The sequence below is a fragment of the Salvelinus fontinalis genome, chromosome 19, assembly GCF_029448725.1.
Source record: "Salvelinus fontinalis isolate EN_2023a chromosome 19, ASM2944872v1, whole genome shotgun sequence".
Taxonomy (NCBI): Eukaryota; Metazoa; Chordata; class Actinopteri; order Salmoniformes; family Salmonidae; genus Salvelinus; species Salvelinus fontinalis.
Genome location: NC_074683.1, coordinates 43618340 through 43637695, shown reverse-complemented (window position 1 = coordinate 43637695; position 19356 = coordinate 43618340). Strand labels below are relative to the sequence as shown.

The following is a 19356-nucleotide window of genomic DNA, read 5'->3' as shown; positions in this document are numbered from 1 at the left end:
TGAGGACGCAAAACAATCCATTCAAAAGTAGGCCTATTAGGCCAATAAACTATCAGCACATATTCGCCAACAATCGGGGTATTCGAAATATATAAAATAAAAGTTAGTGGACCTAGTTCGCTTTGAAATACAGTATATGCTAAATTCTAAAACCATTCATCCGATGAAGAAGCAAAGCTAAAGTAACCTAAAGGTAAATGCTAACAAATCTATTTCTCAACACGAAACTCACAGGGTCACAGGGATATTGGTATAACTCAATTCTTATTTTTTTCCCCGAAAATGTTGTTTTGAATTTAAAAGCATGGTAATTTAAGCCTGAAAAATGCTAAATGGTATCTCTGCCCTCAGGCACAATGCTAAATTGTATCTCTGCCCTCAGGCACAATGCTAAATGGTATCTCTGCCCTCAGGCACAATGCTAAATTGTATCTCTGCCCTCAGGCACAATGCTAAATGGTAGCCCTCAGGCACAATGCTAAATGGTATCTCTGCCCTCAGGCACAATGCTAAATGGTATCTCTGCCCTCAGGCACAATGCTAAATGGTATCTCTGCCCTCAGGCACAATGCTAAATGGTATCTCTGCCCTCAGGCACAATGCTAAATGGTATCTCTGCCCTCAGGCACAATGCTAAATGGTATCTCTGCCCTAAGGCAAAATGCTTAGAATTGCAGAACATTTGCTTTAAAATATTATTTCTGACGCAGATAGGGGGTCCTTTAAAATGTTATTTCTGACGCCAATAGCGGGTCCTTTAAAATGTTATTTCTGACGCCAATAGGGGATCCTTTAAAATGTTATTTCCCAGGGCCTGACACTTGATTAGTTCGACCATGCACTGCATAAATCATAGTTAAACTGCTTGTATGCAATTTTTTTATTTAACGTTGAACACCGTTCTACCGTAATGAACGCACCCCTGGCTGCTAATACTGCCCTTGGAAACGCACGCCAGAGGGTGTAATGGAGCTGTGTTGTTTCTCGAGGTATTTGCTCTTAACCACAGATCAGATCTAGGAACAGATAACCCTTGTCAAAGCGAATCTTACCTACTATTACGGAGAAAGAATATCTGACCCTGTATCAGTGGTTAATGGGGCACTTTGGCGGCTGCGCTGTGAATGTCCTCCAGCGGAGAGTCATGGTAGCGCAACGTTTGCAGAAACCTCCTTTTCAGTTTACTGTGGTATGGCATTGGGCATAATGGAGACCAAACCAGTGATAACCTTTCTCAAAACCCTCCTCATCGTTTACTCCTTCGTATTTTGGGTAAGTTAACGTTACCCTCGGTTTATCCATGCCCCAATGTAAGCCTTTTGGGGAGATAGTTGTCGTTGTAGATGCAGACATGTCAGGTGTACCCGTATAGAAAATAAGTGCATGCCAACGTGCCCTCTATGACGAAAGGGGTAGCCTACCTTTATTTTTCTATATGGATGATTAATTCAGTTAATTCGAGGGTGGACTTTTGTCTTCATAGGATTTCTTGCTACCGTGCATGTAATGCTATAAATGTGTTTCAGCTGTGCCTTTTATGATGATGACTTCTTATCGGGTAATGTTTACAACCACACGCTTGGAGAAATGCGACATCCTCAGCTGTCCAGCCCAGTTGTAGGCTTATTGCGCACATTGTCACCGACTCCAGCTCGCGAAATGTTGCTCTCTATTTCAAAGTTGTCAGTATGACCGCAATACATATGCATGGCATATGCGTAGAATATAGAGTGCAGCAGCTTTTCTGTAGTGACAGAGATAGGCAGAGGTTATCAGTCGAGGCTGTTGATGCAGGCAAATCAGCAGCCACTCATGTAACGGTTTCTGTCTGGTCCATCATTTGGTGCGTAGCAACATGGAAGTCATCCCGTCAATGCTAAGGCTACAGTATGCATAGACTCTAGTCATTGGTCATTATACCAGCATACAATGTTTTGTCATTGATTTAGACTAACCATACTGGATGTGTGGCACTATATAGCCCCGCCATGGATGTGCACCTGACTTTGTAAACATATCCTACAGCCCACTTGAAATGATATATCCTGTTACGTTGTTTGTTTTTACCATAGTCCCTCTATTAATTTAATAGGATCTCTATGTCACAAACCTTCAAAGATCCAGAACGATATGATAATGGCAGCCATTTTGGTCAGGGATAAATCCAAACCAGTCTAATTGGAAAGAATGGCCGAATAGGCATAGGTCAGGGGTATTCAACTCTTACCCTATGAGGTCCAGAGCATGCTGGTTTTCTTTTCTACCTGATAATTAATTGCACCCACCTAGTGTCCCATGTCTATATCATTCCCTGATTAGAGGGGAACAATAAAACAAATGCAGTGGAACTGGCATTGAGGTCCAGAGTTGAGGTAATGCATTCCCTGCTTTTACTTATGCTGGAAAATTAAAGTAATTCATGTGATATTAAAACATGGTGTAAAAGAAGTACTGTCACTGCAAAATATTGTCATATAATACTAAATACTGTTTATACTGGTTTTATAAAACAGAAAATATGTATAAATAGTATTTAAAATATATGTAACTAAACAGGCCATAAATGTTTACATCTTCTAAAGCTGGGAGTGTTATTATATGATACAATATCAGTACTGGTTGCATTTACAACTTGTCTAATTCAGCTGTCTAAGTCAGTGGATTTTAGTCAGTGTATGGCTGTGGATTGACAGCATTGTTTTTATGGCATGTTGGCATATTGGCAGTTAATTTGAAGAAAAACTAATGGAATCATTCCACTAAACTGGCTGGATAGCTCTCTAACAAACATACAGTGCAGATATATTATTGAAATTCATTATTTTACATAATATTGTTCTTATCACAGCACTGGCAAACCATGGTTGACCAACTCCCTGACCAAAATGTCTGACCTTTATCCCATTTTAAGAAGGTTCATGTCCATTCTAGTACTCTAATTCCTAATTCTATGGGTTGACCAACTCCCTGACCAAAATGTCTGACCTTTATCCCATTTTAAGAAGGTTCATGTCCATTCTAGTACTCTAATTCCTAATTCTATGGGTTGACCAACTCCCTGACCAATATGTCTGACCTTTATCCCATTTTAAGAAGGTTCATGTCCATTCTAGTACTCTAATTCCTAATTCTATGGGTTGACCAACTCCCTTACCAAAATGGCTGACCTTTTTTATACTGTCATAAGAAGGGTTGTCCATTCTAGTACTCTCATTCCTAATTCTATGGTCTGACTGACTCACTCTTATACGTTTGTCATATGTTTCCTGAGACTATAATTGTCATACCATAGCATGTATTTCTTGAGCCAACTCCTGTGTCTATTAGGCTACATGAGAAACAGTAGTCAGTAGAAACATAATCCCTCTACAGTCAAACCAAAACAAACTCACAGTGTTTATGTGCAGCTCTTATCCTGAGATGCTCTTTCTACACCTTGGGCTGAGGTCAGAGGGGTGGGTGTCTACACCATGGAATGGGCTGAGGTCAGAGGTCAGGGTGTCTACACCTTGGAATGGGCTGAGGTCAGAGGGGTGGGTGTTGGTTTGGAATTCTTCAGATAGTTTGGTTCCTGAGTTTCACTGTCCTCAGCTTTTTTATTTTACTAGGCAGGTCAGTTAAGAACAAATTCTTATTTCCAATGACGGCCTAGGAACAGTGGGTTAACTGCCTTGTTCAGGGGCAGAACAACAGATTTGTACCTTGTCAGTTCGGAGATTCGAACTTGCAACCAACGTTCTAACCACTAAGCTACTCTGCCGCCCCACAGCTAATGTCATCCGGCGAGTGCTTCAGACTCTAGTTTACACGGTGTGGTCTCCAGTAGTGCAGGTGTCAGACTTGGGGTATGTGAGACACTGGCATGTTTTAATGTTAAAAATAGCCCTCCCCCACTCCCCGACGAGACTGGTGGGAGGAGCTATATGAGGACAGGCTCACTGTAATGGCTGGAAGGGAATAAATGGAACGTAGTCAAACATGTGGTTTGATACCATTCCATTTGTTCCATTCCAGCCATTACAATGAGCCTGTCCTCCTATAGCTCCTCCCACCAACCTCCTCTGATTTTAATGTCTAGTTTTGATTTACATTTGGTTAAGTGTTCGACTAACGTGAATTATGTGTGAAATCAACAAAATATGTCACCATGTCATTGGAATTACATTAAAAGTTGGGTGAAAAAAAGACGAAATTCCCTTAGGTTGATGAGTTTTTGAAAATCCAATCAGTTTTCCACGTTGATTCAAGGTCATCACATTGATTTTTTGTTGTTTTTGAAATGCCATGGAAACAACGTCGATTCAACCAGTTTTAACCAAGTGGGACATATTTTCTCTTTTGGGGACTGGGGGGAAAGGGGTCATTCGTGTTGCCATGGCTGCTGGTTTCTGAGTAATCTACCAGATTGCATTGGAATTTATTAGTTAGATTTTGCCTCGTTACCTGTGGTACAGAGTCCAATGTTTTCTTCATAGCCCTAATGGTTCAGATTGTTAGAGTCATCTGATCCTAGATCTAGGACTAAGGGCAACCTCTACAATGGTCGATTGCATCACAACAACAACAACATCATCACTTCCTGCAGCCCTAGCCTGGGTTCTGTTTTCAACATATGACATCAGCTATATTGCATGCAGACAAACACACTGTCTAGTCTATCATCTGGCCTGACTATCAATGCAATAGGGGCTCCCGAGTGGCGCAACAGTTTAAGGAACTGCGTCTCAGTTCTAGAGGCGTCACTTGAATCCAGGCTGTATCACAACCAGCTGTGATTGGGAGTCCCATAGGGCGGCGCACAATTGGCCCAGCGTTGTCCAGGTTTGGCCGGTGTAGGCCGTCATTGTAAATAAGAATTGGTTCTTAACTGACTTGCCTAGTTAAATAAAGGTTAAATAAAAAAAATAGATGGAAGGATTTTTATAATACAAAGACAAGATAGATAGATTGATAGACATTGATCAATCAGTAGAGGAGCAAGTATACTGGTACAATGACAAAAAAAACATAAAATGGCAACAACACACTCCTTAACATGCAGAACTCACCTCTCAGGGCCATTGGACAAGGGCATACATATGACCCCCTGTTGTCACCTCACCGCAGAACAGCTGGCATGAACATATGACTATTAGTGTGGGAAATTGGTTTGTGCACTTATCTTATGTGTGTGCCCCCAATTATAACTTATGATTAAGATATTATAATTTCTCACAAAGTCCCAAAAGATTCTGAAAAAAATACACATTTTCTTGAATCCCTTGGAAAAATCGTATTTACATGATAGTTAGCCTACCTGATAACTACTTTTTGTTTTTTGTTTATAGAAACAAGCAAGCGATTCTTGTTAAATAAGATAGAAGATGAATATCAGCGATACTAGAACAATAGAATAAACCATTATCAAGGCAGTATTCTTATAATGATGCCAGATAGTTCATTCAGTACAAGCCCACACACAGGCCACGAGGTGGAGCCTAATTGATTCTCTGCTAAGTTCCCTACGCACATTAAAACCGCAAGACTTCCAACAGTGATACATGTAGGAGCATTGTCATTATACTGTGTACATTATGTAGTACCAGCTATACAGTACAGATAGGGATCTGAGCTGAGTCATTAATGCAGTGTTTGTGTTTCCACTCATTACTAAACCGAGCCCTTTGGTCTGTGTTGGTGTCATTACTTATGAATGGTTGAGAAATAAACATATTCAGAGATAATAGGGACATTTTATTGATTTAGGTCTGTGGTGGTGCTTTGATTAAAAAGTGTTATCATTTTGTGGTTTTTAAGGGATTGTAGTGCCTCGGTCTTTTAATTTGTGAAGAACAGTCCAGGTTTCGAGGGCAGTTAGTACATTTAGACTTACGGAGAGGGGGGGGGTTTGCCACCTGCTGTTCATACAAGGTTAGAATGACAAAGAGAGGAGGAGAGGGAGCTTTTTTGTATGTTTTGGCTGAGTTCTGCTTGGATACTGCAGCACCTCAGAGATGGATGTTTGTTACCATAGATACAGTTTAACTCTGGCCCTGCCAGTCAAACGGTCCCTGTCCCTGACACCTCTCCTAGTGTTCTTCCATCCCAAACGGGTGCACATGTTTGTCCCAGCCCTGCTCTCACAAACCTGATGCAACTAATCAAGGCCTTGATAACTAGTCTTATGATGTGCAGACGTTTGCTACAGTCCAGCACTGTACCTCATTCAGGTAATGAAAATACATTTAGACCACAATTGGGCCTGTACACCTGCCAGTAAAACTATGTCATATTGTTTGTGTGCCTGTGTGGTTCTGCTTATGTGGATGTGTGTGCAGGCCTGCTATGTGGCAGTATGACAGCCGGCAGGAGAGAGAGACCTCATGGTGGGGGGTAGGGGGCTGATGATGAGTTGGCAACAGGCTTTGCTAGTGGGGTGGCATTAACAGATCGGCACCCCTTCTGTACCCCGTCCCAAAAAGCAGCGGACCCCCAGCTGGGACACGGGCATTTAGCTGGCCCACACAACACACTCCTTTATGAGTGGCCTTCATTAGAAATGCTAAGAGCAGTGCCACAGGAGGAAGCGGCTCGCTCTGGATCAAAGGGTTCTTTTGATTCGTTCCCTCTTTGTGTGTGTGTGTGTGTGTGTGTGTGTGTGTGTGTGTGTGTGTGTGTGTGTGTGTGTGTGTGTGTGTGTGTGTGTGTGTGTGTGTGTGTGTGTGTGTGTGTGTGTGTGTGTATGTGTGTTCCACAGAAAAACGATCAACATATCCCTTCGCCTTAAACCTCTCCCCCATTCCTTCCCTCTCTCTGTCTCTTTCTCTGCACTCCCCTCTCTGTTATGACACCTAGAAACAACTGCTATTTGCTCCTTGGTCAGAGAGTTATCACTTATGTAAGGGATAAATAACAAGGGGCTATGCGTTCTGTGGAAAATAATGAACGACGTGTGGAAGGGGTTTTCCACAACGCATTAGCAGAGTGGAACAGACCTTCCACTGAGTTGTATTATTTTCCAGGGAAAGCTTAGAGCCCCGAGTTGATTATCCCTTTTATACCATGGCTATAATTTAACACATTTGCAACTAGAAATGTGTTCATTTGCCAGTAGGAATGAAGTTTACTAGATAGCTACAGTAGTTGCCGTGGTAACCAAACAGACTTGCTAGTTTAGCTAACCAAACCATGAGTCCTAGCTTGCTATTATGAAAATCGAATTCAACAATACCAATACTGTTTTCAGTTTGACTTTTGCTTTCAAAAGCAGCTCAAACAAAATGTAAAAAATAATCATAGCCATTGAATTCTACCGTGTAAAAGGACTGTGTGTTATAGGGAAATAATGCACGCTTTAGAATGCCTTTCAAACCAATCAGAAAGGAGTATTCCATCGTATAATTAAGCAATAAGACCCGAAGGCTTGTGGTATATGGCCAACACCACAGATAAGGGCTGTTCTTAGGCACGATGCAACACACCCTTAGTCATGGTATATTGTCCATATACCACAAACCCCAGAGGTGCCTTATTGCTATTATAAACTGGTTACCAACATAATTAGAGCAGTAAAAATAAATGTTTTGTCATACACATGGTCTGATATACCATGGCTGTCAGCCAATCAGCATTCAGGGCTCAAACCAGCAAGTTTATAACGACATTTAAACCTGCTATCAATTACACTCAAAACAATGATCTTAGATCTGTGTCCAGGGGAAACTTCATTGTCCCATACTGTGGAGAGGCAGAGGGTGGGTGGCTATGCATTGTTGAGCCATGGGGGGTGTTCTCTAGTCTTTGGTCAAAGCACGATCAGTAGCACCATCAGTAGCAGCACTGCACTCTGCTGGCTGAATAGTGTACCTCTGGATATCAACATCTGTCTGGCATCTTCTCCCCTCTCCTCCTCTGTCTCCTCCATCTGCTCTCTCACCTCTTTCCACCCATCGTCATCACCCTTTACTCATATATTTCCCCTTTACTACCTACCCTCTCTCTGTCCTCTCCCCTTTCACTCATCTCCTTTCCCGCTCTGTTTCTCTCTTTCTTTCTGTTCTTCAGATCACAGGAGCGATCCTCTTGGCAGTGGGAGTATGGGGGAAGTTTATGCTGGGCCCTTATATCTCTCTGATAGCTGAGAACACCACCAATGCTCCATACGTCCTCATCGGCACTGGGACTGTCATCATCGTCTTCGGCCTGTTCGGATGCTTCGCCACCTGCAGGGGGAGCCCATGGATGCTCAAACTGGTGAGGGGAGAGGGAGGAGAGGAGCATACACACACACACACACACACACACACACACACACACACACACACACACACACACACACACACAGGATCTGGGAATCTGCAGCTGGGGTTGCGAAGCATTGTTTTGATGCTGATTAACCCAGAGCAGTTGGAGAAACACAATGATAATTATCTACACTACCATTCAAAAGTTAAGGGTCACTTAAGGTCTCCTTGTTTTTGAAAGAAAAGCACTTTTTTTGTCCATTAAAATAACATAGATTTGATCAGAAATACAGTGTAGACATTGTTAATGTTGTAAATTACTATTTTAGCTGGAAACGACAGATTTTTTATGAAATATCTACATAGGTGTACAGAGGCTCATTATCAGCAACCAGCCTGTGTTCTAATGGCATGTTGTTAGCTAATCCAAGTTTATCATTTTAAAAGGCTAATTGATCATTAGAAAACCCTTTTGCAATTGTTAGCACAGCTGAAAACTGTTGTTCTGATTAAAGAAGCAATAATACTGTCCTTTAGAGTAGTTGAGTATCTGGAGTCCTCAACTGGCAGCTTCATTAAATAGTACCCGCAAAACACCAGTCTCAACGTCAACAGTGAAGAGGTGACTCCGGGATGCTGGCCTTCTAGGCAGAGTTCCTCTGTCCAGTGTCTGTGTTCTTTTGTCTTAATCTTTTATTTTTATTGGCCAGTCTGAGTTATGGGTTTTTCTTTGCAACTCTGTCTAGAAGGCCAGCATCCCGGAGTCGCCTCTTCACTGTTGATGTTGAGACTGGTGTTTTTGGGGTACTATTTAATGAAACTGCCAGTTGAGGACTTGTGAGGCGTCTGTTTCTCAAACTAGACACTCTAATGTACTTGTCCTCTTGCTCAGTTGTGCACCGGGGCCTTTCACTCCTCTTTCTATTCTGGTTAGAGCCAGTTTGCGCTGTTATGTGAAGGGAGTAGTACACAGCATTGTACGAGGTCTTCAGTTTCTTTGCAATTACTCGCATGGAATAGCCTTCATTTCTCAGAACAAGAATAGACTGACGAGTTTTAGAAGAAAGTTCTTTGTTTCTGGCCATTTTGAGCCTGTAATCGAACCCACAAATGCAGATGCTCCAGATACTCCAGAAGGCCAGTTTTATTGCTTTTTTAATCAAGACAACAGTTTTCAGCTGTGCTAACATAATTGCAAAAGGGTTTTCTAATGATCAATTAGCCATTTAAAATGATAAACTTGGATTAGCTAACACAACGTACTATTGGAACACAGGAGTGATGGTTGTTGTTTCCAGCCACAATAGTCATTTACAACATTAACAATGTCTACACTGTGTTTCTGACCAATTTTATGTTATTTTAATGGACAAAATGTTTTATTTTCTTTAAAAAACAAGGACATTTCTAAGTGACCCCAAACCTTTGAGCGGTAGTGTACATAACACATAGAGTGCTTCACTCACTAGCCTGTCCCCACCACACCCAACCTGTGTGTGTGGATTATTTTTATAGAATTTTTTTCTCCCCACTCTCTACCCATCTCTCTTTCTCTATCTCTCTACAGTATGCAATGTTCTTGTCCCTGGTGTTCCTAGCTGAGTTGGTGGCTGGGATCTCTGGCTTTGTTTTTCGTCATGAGGTCAGTTTCTCTATTTGTAATACATTACCCACAATTCATCTGGCCCCATCTCAGCCGCTTACCTGCCAATAGAAATATGTCACATGACGTGTGTGCCTGCGTGTTTGTGCGTGTGTGTCCACAGATAAAGGGAACCTTCTTGAGGACGTATACTGACGCGGTGTTGAACTATGATGCTGAGGATGAAAAGAGCCTGGTTGTGGACAACGTCCAAAGCAGCGTGAGTCACAACAACAACAAAACTACTATTCTAACAACAATACACAATTCAATCACATCTCTGTCTGTGTGTCTCTCTCCAGCTGCATTGCTGTGGGGTGTACAACTACACCAGCTGGTTGGGCAGTGTGTACTACCCTGCTAACGGCTTTCCCCTGAGCTGCTGCTCCAACTCCTCTGACTGCAGCCCACAGGACCTCCGCAACACCACCATAAACCACACCAAGATCAACCAACAGGTGTGTGTGTGTGTGTGTGTGTGTGTGTGTGTGTGTGTGTGTGTGTGTGTGTGTGTGTGTGTGTGTGTGTGTGTGTGTGTGTGTGTGTGTGTGTGTGTGTGTGTGTGTGTGTGTGTGTGTGTGTGCATAGGCGGAAATCCCAGGGGGGACGGGGGGGGGACGACCCCCCCATCTTGGGAAAAATATGATTTGTCCCCCCCAATATATCACTGTAAACATAACTATGTAATTTCAATAATATTAATAATACGCAATGAAAGCACTTGTGCTGATTATAGACACTTAATAGCGCATTTAAATTTCAAAAGATTGCGACCCCCCCCGCCCTTTGCCTCACAATGGTTTGATCCACTGCCAGTTCTTTAGCTGGCAAGGTAATAGAGAGTTTGTATCTACTGTCCGAAAGGGACATGTACGTAACTGACGTGAGGTTAATCCAGTCAATCCATAGCAATGTTATTTATTTATTTTTATGTTGGCAGGGTTCACACACTAGTTGAATTTGCAGAGCTAGCGCGCAAACTAAAGCAAACATTAACTATCAAGCTAGCTAGTACCTATTCCATTTATGTGGCGTCGTCAAAGATGGAATCTTTGCTATCGTCAGTTTATTCCAAGATCAGCATGCAGCTGTAGTGCTTCGACGTCCCTGTGATAAGGTTAGCAATAAACTGAAGTCCAAACTGAACAGAACAGAACTACACTGTCTTCTACCATTGTCTTAAATATATATAATGGTCTCGTTGCAAAAGATAAATTATCGATAGTGAACTTTTTTTATTTTATTTTATTTCACCTTTATTTAACCAGGTAGCAAAGATTATAGCAAACACACAGAAACGGAATTGGTGCTCGCTAGCTTTACAAATTCAGCTATTGTTGGAAGCCAGCCAATATGAAACAAACTATTTTAAATTACAAAAGGTTGCAGCATGTGTTGTGTAAATGTGTGTGTGTGCAGCTAGGCCAGCCAGCCAGCCAGGTAGAAAAATGGCAGAAAAAAGTAAGAAGACGGACATCAGAGTATTTGTCAGTACACCAAAACGCATAGTAAGAACTCTAGTATCCTAATATCTCAACGACTAGTTGATAAAATGTTCATAAGAAAGAAGTGAAATGCGAATGGAAATGTTTCACAATGATGTCATTAGGCAGAGCAAGCAACAGATGGCACACAGACAGCAGAGTTGGGGACAGATATGCAGGGACAGACTGGCAGACAGGGAGTCTCAGGTAAGTTTGTTGAGTCTTTGTTTGGCAACATTATGAAAGGTTCTCAATTTTTTTGACTTGTAAAATAGGGACATAATTGGAAAATGCCATGGATACCCCCACTCTCAACTTAAACTGGTGACTAAACTAAGATTTGTTTACGGCAATGGTATTGCTGTTGTGATTAATTGTGTAGTTTTGGGTACCGGTAGTTAGGAGTACGGCAAACACCTTATTTATTTTCTAGGAGACAGACTGAGTCAGTTAGGGTGGTGAAAGGGAAAGAGCCAGGGAGAGAGACTTCAGAGGACAGTGTCACAGCCACGGCAGGACCAAGTGTCACCCTTGTTGCCAGCAGCACCAGTATAGGGGACAGTGGCACAGCATTGTCCAGTTACCACAGTGATGGCACAAAACCATATCAGCCACACCCACAATTTATAGAACCGCAAACTCTTGCCAACAGAGTGTTGACGTTTCAAGAGAGATGGTTTCGCGATTTCCCCTGGCTACATTATAATCCATCAATAAAAGGAGTGTTGTGTTTTCACTGTAGCCAAGGGTTTTCAAGCCAGCCATCTTTTGGCCAAAGAGCTGATGCTGTCTTCATTAGTGCAGGATTTAGGAACTGGAGAAAAGGCATTGAAAAATTCACAGCACATCAAAATTGCCAAACCCACCGCTACTTTGTAATTGTAACAGCACACCAGCTAAATCCAATCAGTGTCCAGTTATGTCCAGCGCGTGGGGTAAACAGCTGGATGACGCAAGGCATTGCTTGATGAAAATTGTTAGTTCGGTGCGGCATGTAGTAAGACATGGAAAAGCCTTTAGAGGCCACACGGATGACAGTGGGAATTTATACCAGATTTTGAAACTTAGGGCAGAAGAGGATGATCCCATTTTACTGAAGTGGTTAACAGAGCGTACCACAATGTACACAGGCCCCAAAGCACAGAATGAAATTCTGAACATCATGGCCAATAGTCATTCGAGGCATTGCAGCTGAGATTAGGTCTCTTCCGATTGTACAATTTTCATTAATTGTTGATGGTACTCAAGATGTCTCTGGTGCTGAACAGGAGAATGTCTGTCTGCGTTATGTTGACCATGACCATGTCCCTCACAAGGAGTTTATTGGGCTATACAGGGTGTCGGAGACAACAGGCGAGGGCATTGCGAAAGTGCCAACTGATGTGTTGTTGAGGAAACCCGCAAACATATGCTCGGTTCTTTTGTTCAGTAGTGTGTATAGCAGTGGTTCTCAACCTTTTTGGGGTACTGGAACCCCTGCATATTTTGAGGCAAGGCAGGCAAGGTTTTGAGCGGTCCTCAGGGACCTCCACCCCCTCTATATTATATGTAAACTTACTGGAAACCTTGTGGTACTGACTACATTCATTACACTTTTTTATTTCACGGACCCCTTGCAATTAGTCCATGGACCCCTGTTTGAGAACCCATGGTGTAATTGATAGTTGTTCTTTTGTTTAGTAGTTTTTAGTACACTTACAAATGATTTATTTCATGTTATTTTATTTAAAATTGCATACTTTGTGCGACATACTTGTCCATAGCTGCTGTTTGAAGAGTTGAGACACTGACTGAAGGATATTTTGGTTGATTTATTTGGGTTTTTCATTGAAGTAGTTATTTTGCTTTTAGAACTGTACTTATTTTAAGCTTTTTGTTCTTGTAAAGATATTGTAGTAGACTCAGGCCAGGTGGACATATTTAATGACTATATAAATGTATCAGAAAAAGTCAAATTAAAAGGTCAATTCAATACGGAGACCAACTTTGTGATGGTTCTCAATGGAGATTCTTTTAGATGTGATCACACCATGTTCATTGTATTTATGAAAACTACACCCATACAGTGTACAGTACCATTGTCACCTACTGACCTTTCTTGATATTGCTGGTTGTAAGTACGAATACCTGCATACATACTGGACTGGTAAGGAGCACTGCTATAACTATTATTAGTAGTAGAATTATAATGATTTAAACATTTGAACAAGTTGGGAAAACCCTTCAGTTAACTACTGTACCTATCAATTATCCAGTTGTAGGAATTATGGTTCCTCAATATACATTTAACAACGTATGCTATGTGTTACAGCACTACTTTTGGTGTCCCCCTCAGGAATTGCTCTTGAGAAAATTTAATGTAATTGTCCCCTCCAAGGTTGATCTCAGATTTTCGCCCCTGTGTGTGTGTGTGTGTGTGTGTGTGTGTGTGTGTGTGTGTGTGTGTGTGTGTGTGTGTGTGTGTGTGTGTGTGTGTGTGTGTGTGTGTGTGTGTGTGTGTGTGTGTGTGTGTGTGTGTGTGTGTGTGTGTGTGTGTGTGTCTGTCTGTCTGTCTGTCTGTCTGTCTGTCTGTCTGTCTGTCTGTCTGTCTGTCTGTCTGTCTGTCTGTCTGTCTGTCTGTCTGTCTGTCTGTCTGTCTGTCTGTCTGTCTGTCTGTCTGTCTGTCTGTCTGTCTGTCTGTCTGTCTGTCTGTCTGTCTGTCTGTCTGTCTGTCTGTCTGTCTGTCTGTCTGTCTGTCTGTCTGTCTGTCTGTCTGTCTGTCTGTCTGTCTGTCTGTCTGTCTGTCTGTCTGTCTGTCTGTCTGTCTGTCTGTCTGTCTGTCTGTCTGTCTGTCTGTCTGTCTGTCTGTCTGTCTGTCTGTCTGTCTGTCTGTCTGTCTGTCTGTCTGTCTGTCTGTCTGTCTGTCTGTCTGTCTGTCTGTCTGTCTGTCTGTCTGTCTGTCTGTCTGTCTGTCTGTCTGTCTGTCTGTCTGTCTGTCTGTCTGTCTGTCTGTCTGTCTGTCTGTCTGTCTGTCTGTCTGTCTGTCTGTCTGTCTGTCTGTCTGTCTGTCTGTCTGTCTGTCTGTCTGTCTGTCTGTCTGTCTGTCTGTCTGTCTGTCTGTCTGTCTGTCTGTCTGTCTGTCTGTCTGTCTGTCTGTCTGTCTGTCTGTCTGTCTGTCTGTCTGTCTGTCTGTCTGTCTGTCTGTCTGTCTGTCTGTCTGTCTGTCTGTCTGTCTGTCTGTCTGTCTGTCTGTCTGTCTGTCTGTCTGTCTGTCTGTCTGTCTGTCTGTCTGTCTGTCTGTCTGTCTGTCTGTCTAAGTAAGTAACCCATCCACTGTGTTACACACTAACCCGTCCCCTGTGTTTCAGGGCTGTTATGAACTGGTCACCTCCTTCCTCGAGATCAACATGGCCATCATTGCAGGAGTGACTTTTGGCATCGCCTTCTCACAGGTGAGATAGAGAGAATGCACTTGTGTGTTGATATGAGTGCTGTTTTTAAGGTCTACTGTAATCTAAAGCTGTTCTTCCCAACTCCAATCCTCCAGTACCCCAACAGTACACGTTTTATTGTAGCCCCGGACAATACAAATGTGTACTGCTGGGGGTATACAGTGACTGGAGTTGAAAAACACTGATCTAGTTATCTCTCTCTCTCTCCTTCTCAGTTGATTGGCATGTTGCTGGCATGTTGTCTGTCCAGGATCATTACAGCTAATCAGTATGAGATGGTGTAGCTGGGAGAGCAGGTTAGTGACTATTCTCTCACACACACACACACACGCACGCACACATACACACACTATACACACATCTAAGAGCCTATGTGGTTGTTTGTTTTTAGGGAGATGAAGAGGAGAGGGCGAACAACATCTTGGTAGACTGGGACAGAAGATCCCCACAACACTAGCACATTGCATCACTAAAACTCTCTCTCCCTCTCTCCCCTCTCCCTCTCTCCCCCCTCTCACTCCCTCTCTCTCTCTCTCTCTCATTATTGAAACTTATTGTAAATAAGCACCATTCCTTAATGCTACTGTGCCATGAGCTTCTCTCAGTACCTTAAACTCCTTCACTGAATGACTGCTGGTAAAAGCTGCAAGTAAGCACTGATCTAGGATCAGCTTACCCTCCCCAACACAAGATTGACCTTGGACCAGCATCTAGGGGAAACGTCCTCCTACTCCATATGAGCTTAGCAGTCTCTGACACTGTGGAGAAGTTTCCCTGAGGCACAGGTCTAGGATCAGCTCACCCCACCCTTGATGCTAAATTTAACCATTAGGATAATGAATGAATATCTGACCCTGCATTAGTGCTAAGGGGCAACTTCATCCTTCTCCTTAGCAGTCTTTGACCCCTGTGTCTCCCTGTCCTCTCATCGTTCCCCCTTGTGGTCTGGCATGCTCCATATAGGCCCTAGCATCTCCAAAGCGATGCACATATTTGAATAGACATTACATTATTAACCCACATAAAAATATATACAGTAGCCGACATACACTGTATTGTCATGATGTTCATGATCACCGTAAATACCTAAACTTTAGACATTTAGAGAAGATATGTTGATATAACGTTGAGAGAGCATTTAGAGCTAACTGTAGCCTTTCATTTGCATCTTTGCTTTTTCGCTGCTACATGGATGATATCTGACTATTGTGTCCATATCTATGACATTAGATAACAATGAACTGTGCAATTGATTTGGTCTGTGGATGTGTAAATGTGGCTTACTTTGGCTGGTGGGAGGAGCTATAGGAGGACTGGCTCATTGTAATGGCTGGAATGGAGTCAGACGTGGTTTTCATACGTTTGATACCGTTCCATTTATTCCATTCCTATAGCTCCTCCCACTTACCTCCTCTGTCTTCCACGCTCCTAGATTATTTATCATTTATTATATTAACACATCATGATTTGTGTGTGCCGACTTTGGTCTGGAACACTGTGCTGTTTGGATTTATTTGTATGTTCTTGTAATATTTGTATGTTTAGTTTTGTCTGATTCTGATAAATAGCATTATTTATTGATTTTATTGATGTTATGTGTTTTTGTGCCACATGTTGAGATATATAGGCCTATGTTTACTTTTTGCTTAATTTATGTATTGTTGACATTTCATTTTTTAAATGTCTGCCTTTCTGTGTGCACACTTACAATTGTGCATGTTTGTGCACGTGTGTGTGAGTGAGAAAGAGTTGCGGTGGAATCCCGACATGAGTGTACAACCGGGAATAGGGTATCATGTGAGATACAGCCAATGCTCATATAGATGTAAGGCTCAGGTCAATGATATGATTTCCACGCTCCGACTGGGGCCTCTTATGGTGTTGTGTATGTATGTATGTCCATGTCTTAGAGTCATGACAGAGGCAGCTGGGACCTCTGTGCTATAGACGGGTTCGCTGACAACGTCATGAAAACAATGCGTGTGCTTCATTGGGGCAGAAGCTGTGTGTTGTTATGGTTCTGGATGGCCAGATAGCTAGCAACACTGACATGTGGGGAATCGTAAGTGGCTCGTTTGCTCTTGTACTTGTCTTGTTTTGAGGTGTTTCGACTTATGCCACGTCATGTCTATGCTATTATGGCAAAAATTTGCGAGCTAACTTGCTAACCAACAACTGTAACAATGCATTTGAGTGCTCATTGTGCAACTTTATTTATGTTCAGTAAACATTGGAGACGAAATATAGTTGACCTGTCAACAATCCAAGCCAACCCCGTATGTTTTGCCCCGTTAGTTGTACATGGTTCGGTTTTGTTGCTAAACAACCAACCCGTCTATACAAGGGATCTCAGCCCTGGTTCTGGGTCTCTTCCATGTATGCTGTTTTCACTAATGACTCAGATTTACAATACTGGGTTATTCAAATCTCAACTATTTTGCATGAAATTCTTTTATAGAAGGGATTACTGGTATGTACATAGAAATTGCATGGTAAAACGGTAATTACACAATAATAACCTATGGATCATTTATTTGTTTCATTGATACTAAATTGGAGCACCATTCCATATACCAGGTAAACAACCGGTAGCTGAACCTTTAAATAAAATGCTACCAAGAACTGCCAGTGTATTGAAATGAATTTCCTTCCCTATAATGGATGGATTATGTGAAATCCCGTGAACAGGTTGGGTCCCCAGTTTCCCCACCTCCAGCAGAGTAGAAAGCCAGTTTACTGTTATTAAGTAGATCACTAAATCGTACCAAACTAACAAAACAAACGTGACCAGTCAATAAATATTGCAATCCAAAGTTGCAGCGTTAACGAAAAGCTAAAACACTGTTTTGTAGCCAACCTTTTTAAATAACTCGGCACCAGCAATTATAGCATGCCAACAGAGGCATCATGCATATCCTGTTGAAAAAGATCTATACATTTTTTGGTAAAACATTTTGTTGTTGTTGTTGGCTTTACCTAGCCCAGATAAATTCCCAATCTCCCAACCTCATAACTAGCTACCAATAAGTCGTTTCAGGCTATCAATCAAGTTAGAGTAGCTAGCTTGTCTAACTATCTTAGCTGGCATCCCTGCTGAAAAGGCTGGTAGATTTTAGAAAAGCAAGCAATAACTAAATGTACTGAATAAGACTCACATTTCTTTCAATCTTTTACTCAGATTTTTGCAGAGATCAGAGAAGAAAATTAGTTATTTTAAAAAAAAGACACCAGTCAGGATTATACAGACAGCTCAAGAGGTATGCTTAGATATGCAGAAAAATACAAATATTTTTTGACATAATGATTATGGCTCTAGATTGCAGGAAAAAGCTGTTTTCAGGTGGTTGAAAAATGCAAAATTATCCATCTTCCCATCACTCCAGACCACCCCCCAGCCATCCTTATGTAATTTGTGCCCACTCAGATTTTTGGGGTGCATGACACCCCTGCATGCCAATACAGTGTGTTCAGTTGTTGATATTGTAACCTTCAGTGATCACTGTATTAATAAATTATCATCATAACTTTACTGCTGAATCGCTGTGTCTCGTTCTTTTTGTGTTTGGAGTGATGGGAGGTATATTCTCTACACTCTCTTTCTCTCTCTTACTCCTTCTGTCCTCTTATTCTATCCTTCCCCTCTTACTTTTCACCTCCATTATCCCCCTGTAGCTCTCCCTCTTCCCACCTTTTCCCTCTTCCTCCCTATCTCTCACCTTCTTCTTACCTCTCTCTTTCTCTGTGTTAAAGAACTCTGCCATGAATCATATCAAATCAAGCTTTATTTGTCACATGCGCTGAATACAACAAGTGTAGACCTTACCGTGAAATACTTACTTAACCAACAGCGCAGTTCAAGAAGAGTTAAGAAAATATTTACCAAATAAACTAAAGTAAACATTTTGAAAAAGTAACACAATAACGAGGCTATATACAGGGGGTACCGGTACCGAGTCAGTGTGCGGGGGTAATTTGTACATGTAGGTAGGGGTGAAGTGACTATGCATAGATAATAAACAGCGAGTAGCGGCAGTGTACAAAACAAATGGAAGAGGGGGGGGGGGGGGGGGGGTCAATGTAAATAGTCCGGTGGATTAATTGCTCAGCAGTCTTATGGCTTGGGGTAGAAGCTGTTAAGGAGCCTTTTGGTCCTAGACTTGGTGCTCCGGTACCGGAGCTTGCCGTGCGGGTGACTAGTGTCTCTAACAATTTTATGGGCTTTCCTCTGACAACGCCTATTATATAGGTCCTGGATGGCAGGAAGCTTGGCCCCAGGGCTGTATGCACTACCCTCTGTAGCGTGTTAGTAGGAAGCAAAAGCAGGAGAATTGAATACTAAACAAGACAGGACGTCATTGCTCACTAGGACGTCATTGTTCAATGCCACAACAAACACACGGATGCATTTCACCTCCTTCCTTATGTCCTGGTTTTCTCACAGATCTGAAACCCTGGGTGGAGTTATTGCTACACAACAAAACAAGTCCTTTCTGGACTGCTAAGCCTATAAAAGGGATGGCTAAAACTCCTCTTGAATTAATCTATACAAGGGATGGCTAAAACTCCTCTTGAATGAA

The 19356-nt window shown here is 42.1% G+C and overlaps 1 protein-coding gene across 1 annotated transcript; it reads left to right on the top strand.

Annotated features, from left to right (window-relative positions):
- Positions 1 to 1136: 1136 nt before the first annotated feature.
- On the top strand, positions 1137 to 18308 carry LOC129816786 (tetraspanin-7-like). The gene is made up of 8 exons (XM_055871674.1): positions 1137 to 1272; positions 8044 to 8232; positions 9790 to 9864; positions 9989 to 10084; positions 10167 to 10322; positions 14696 to 14779; positions 14995 to 15075; positions 15171 to 18308. The coding sequence occupies exons 1-7, from the start codon at positions 1192 to 1194 to the stop codon at positions 15061 to 15063; spliced, it is 750 nt and encodes a 249-aa protein (XP_055727649.1). The 5' UTR covers positions 1137 to 1191; the 3' UTR covers positions 15064 to 15075; positions 15171 to 18308.
- The last annotated feature ends 1048 nt before the right edge of the window (positions 18309 to 19356 follow it).

Bases quoted from the DNA above. Each gene is read 5' to 3' on its own strand.
- LOC129816786 (XM_055871674.1), top strand. From the start codon at position 1,192: ATGGCATTGGGCATAATGGAGACCAAACCAGTGATAACCTTTCTCAAA. The intron at 10,085-10,166 runs GTGAGTCACAAC...GTCTCTCTCCAG, and splicing joins TGGACAACGTCCAAAGCAGC to CTGCATTGCTGTGGGGTGTA. The intron at 10,323-14,695 runs GTGTGTGTGTGT...CCTGTGTTTCAG, and splicing joins ACACCAAGATCAACCAACAG to GGCTGTTATGAACTGGTCAC.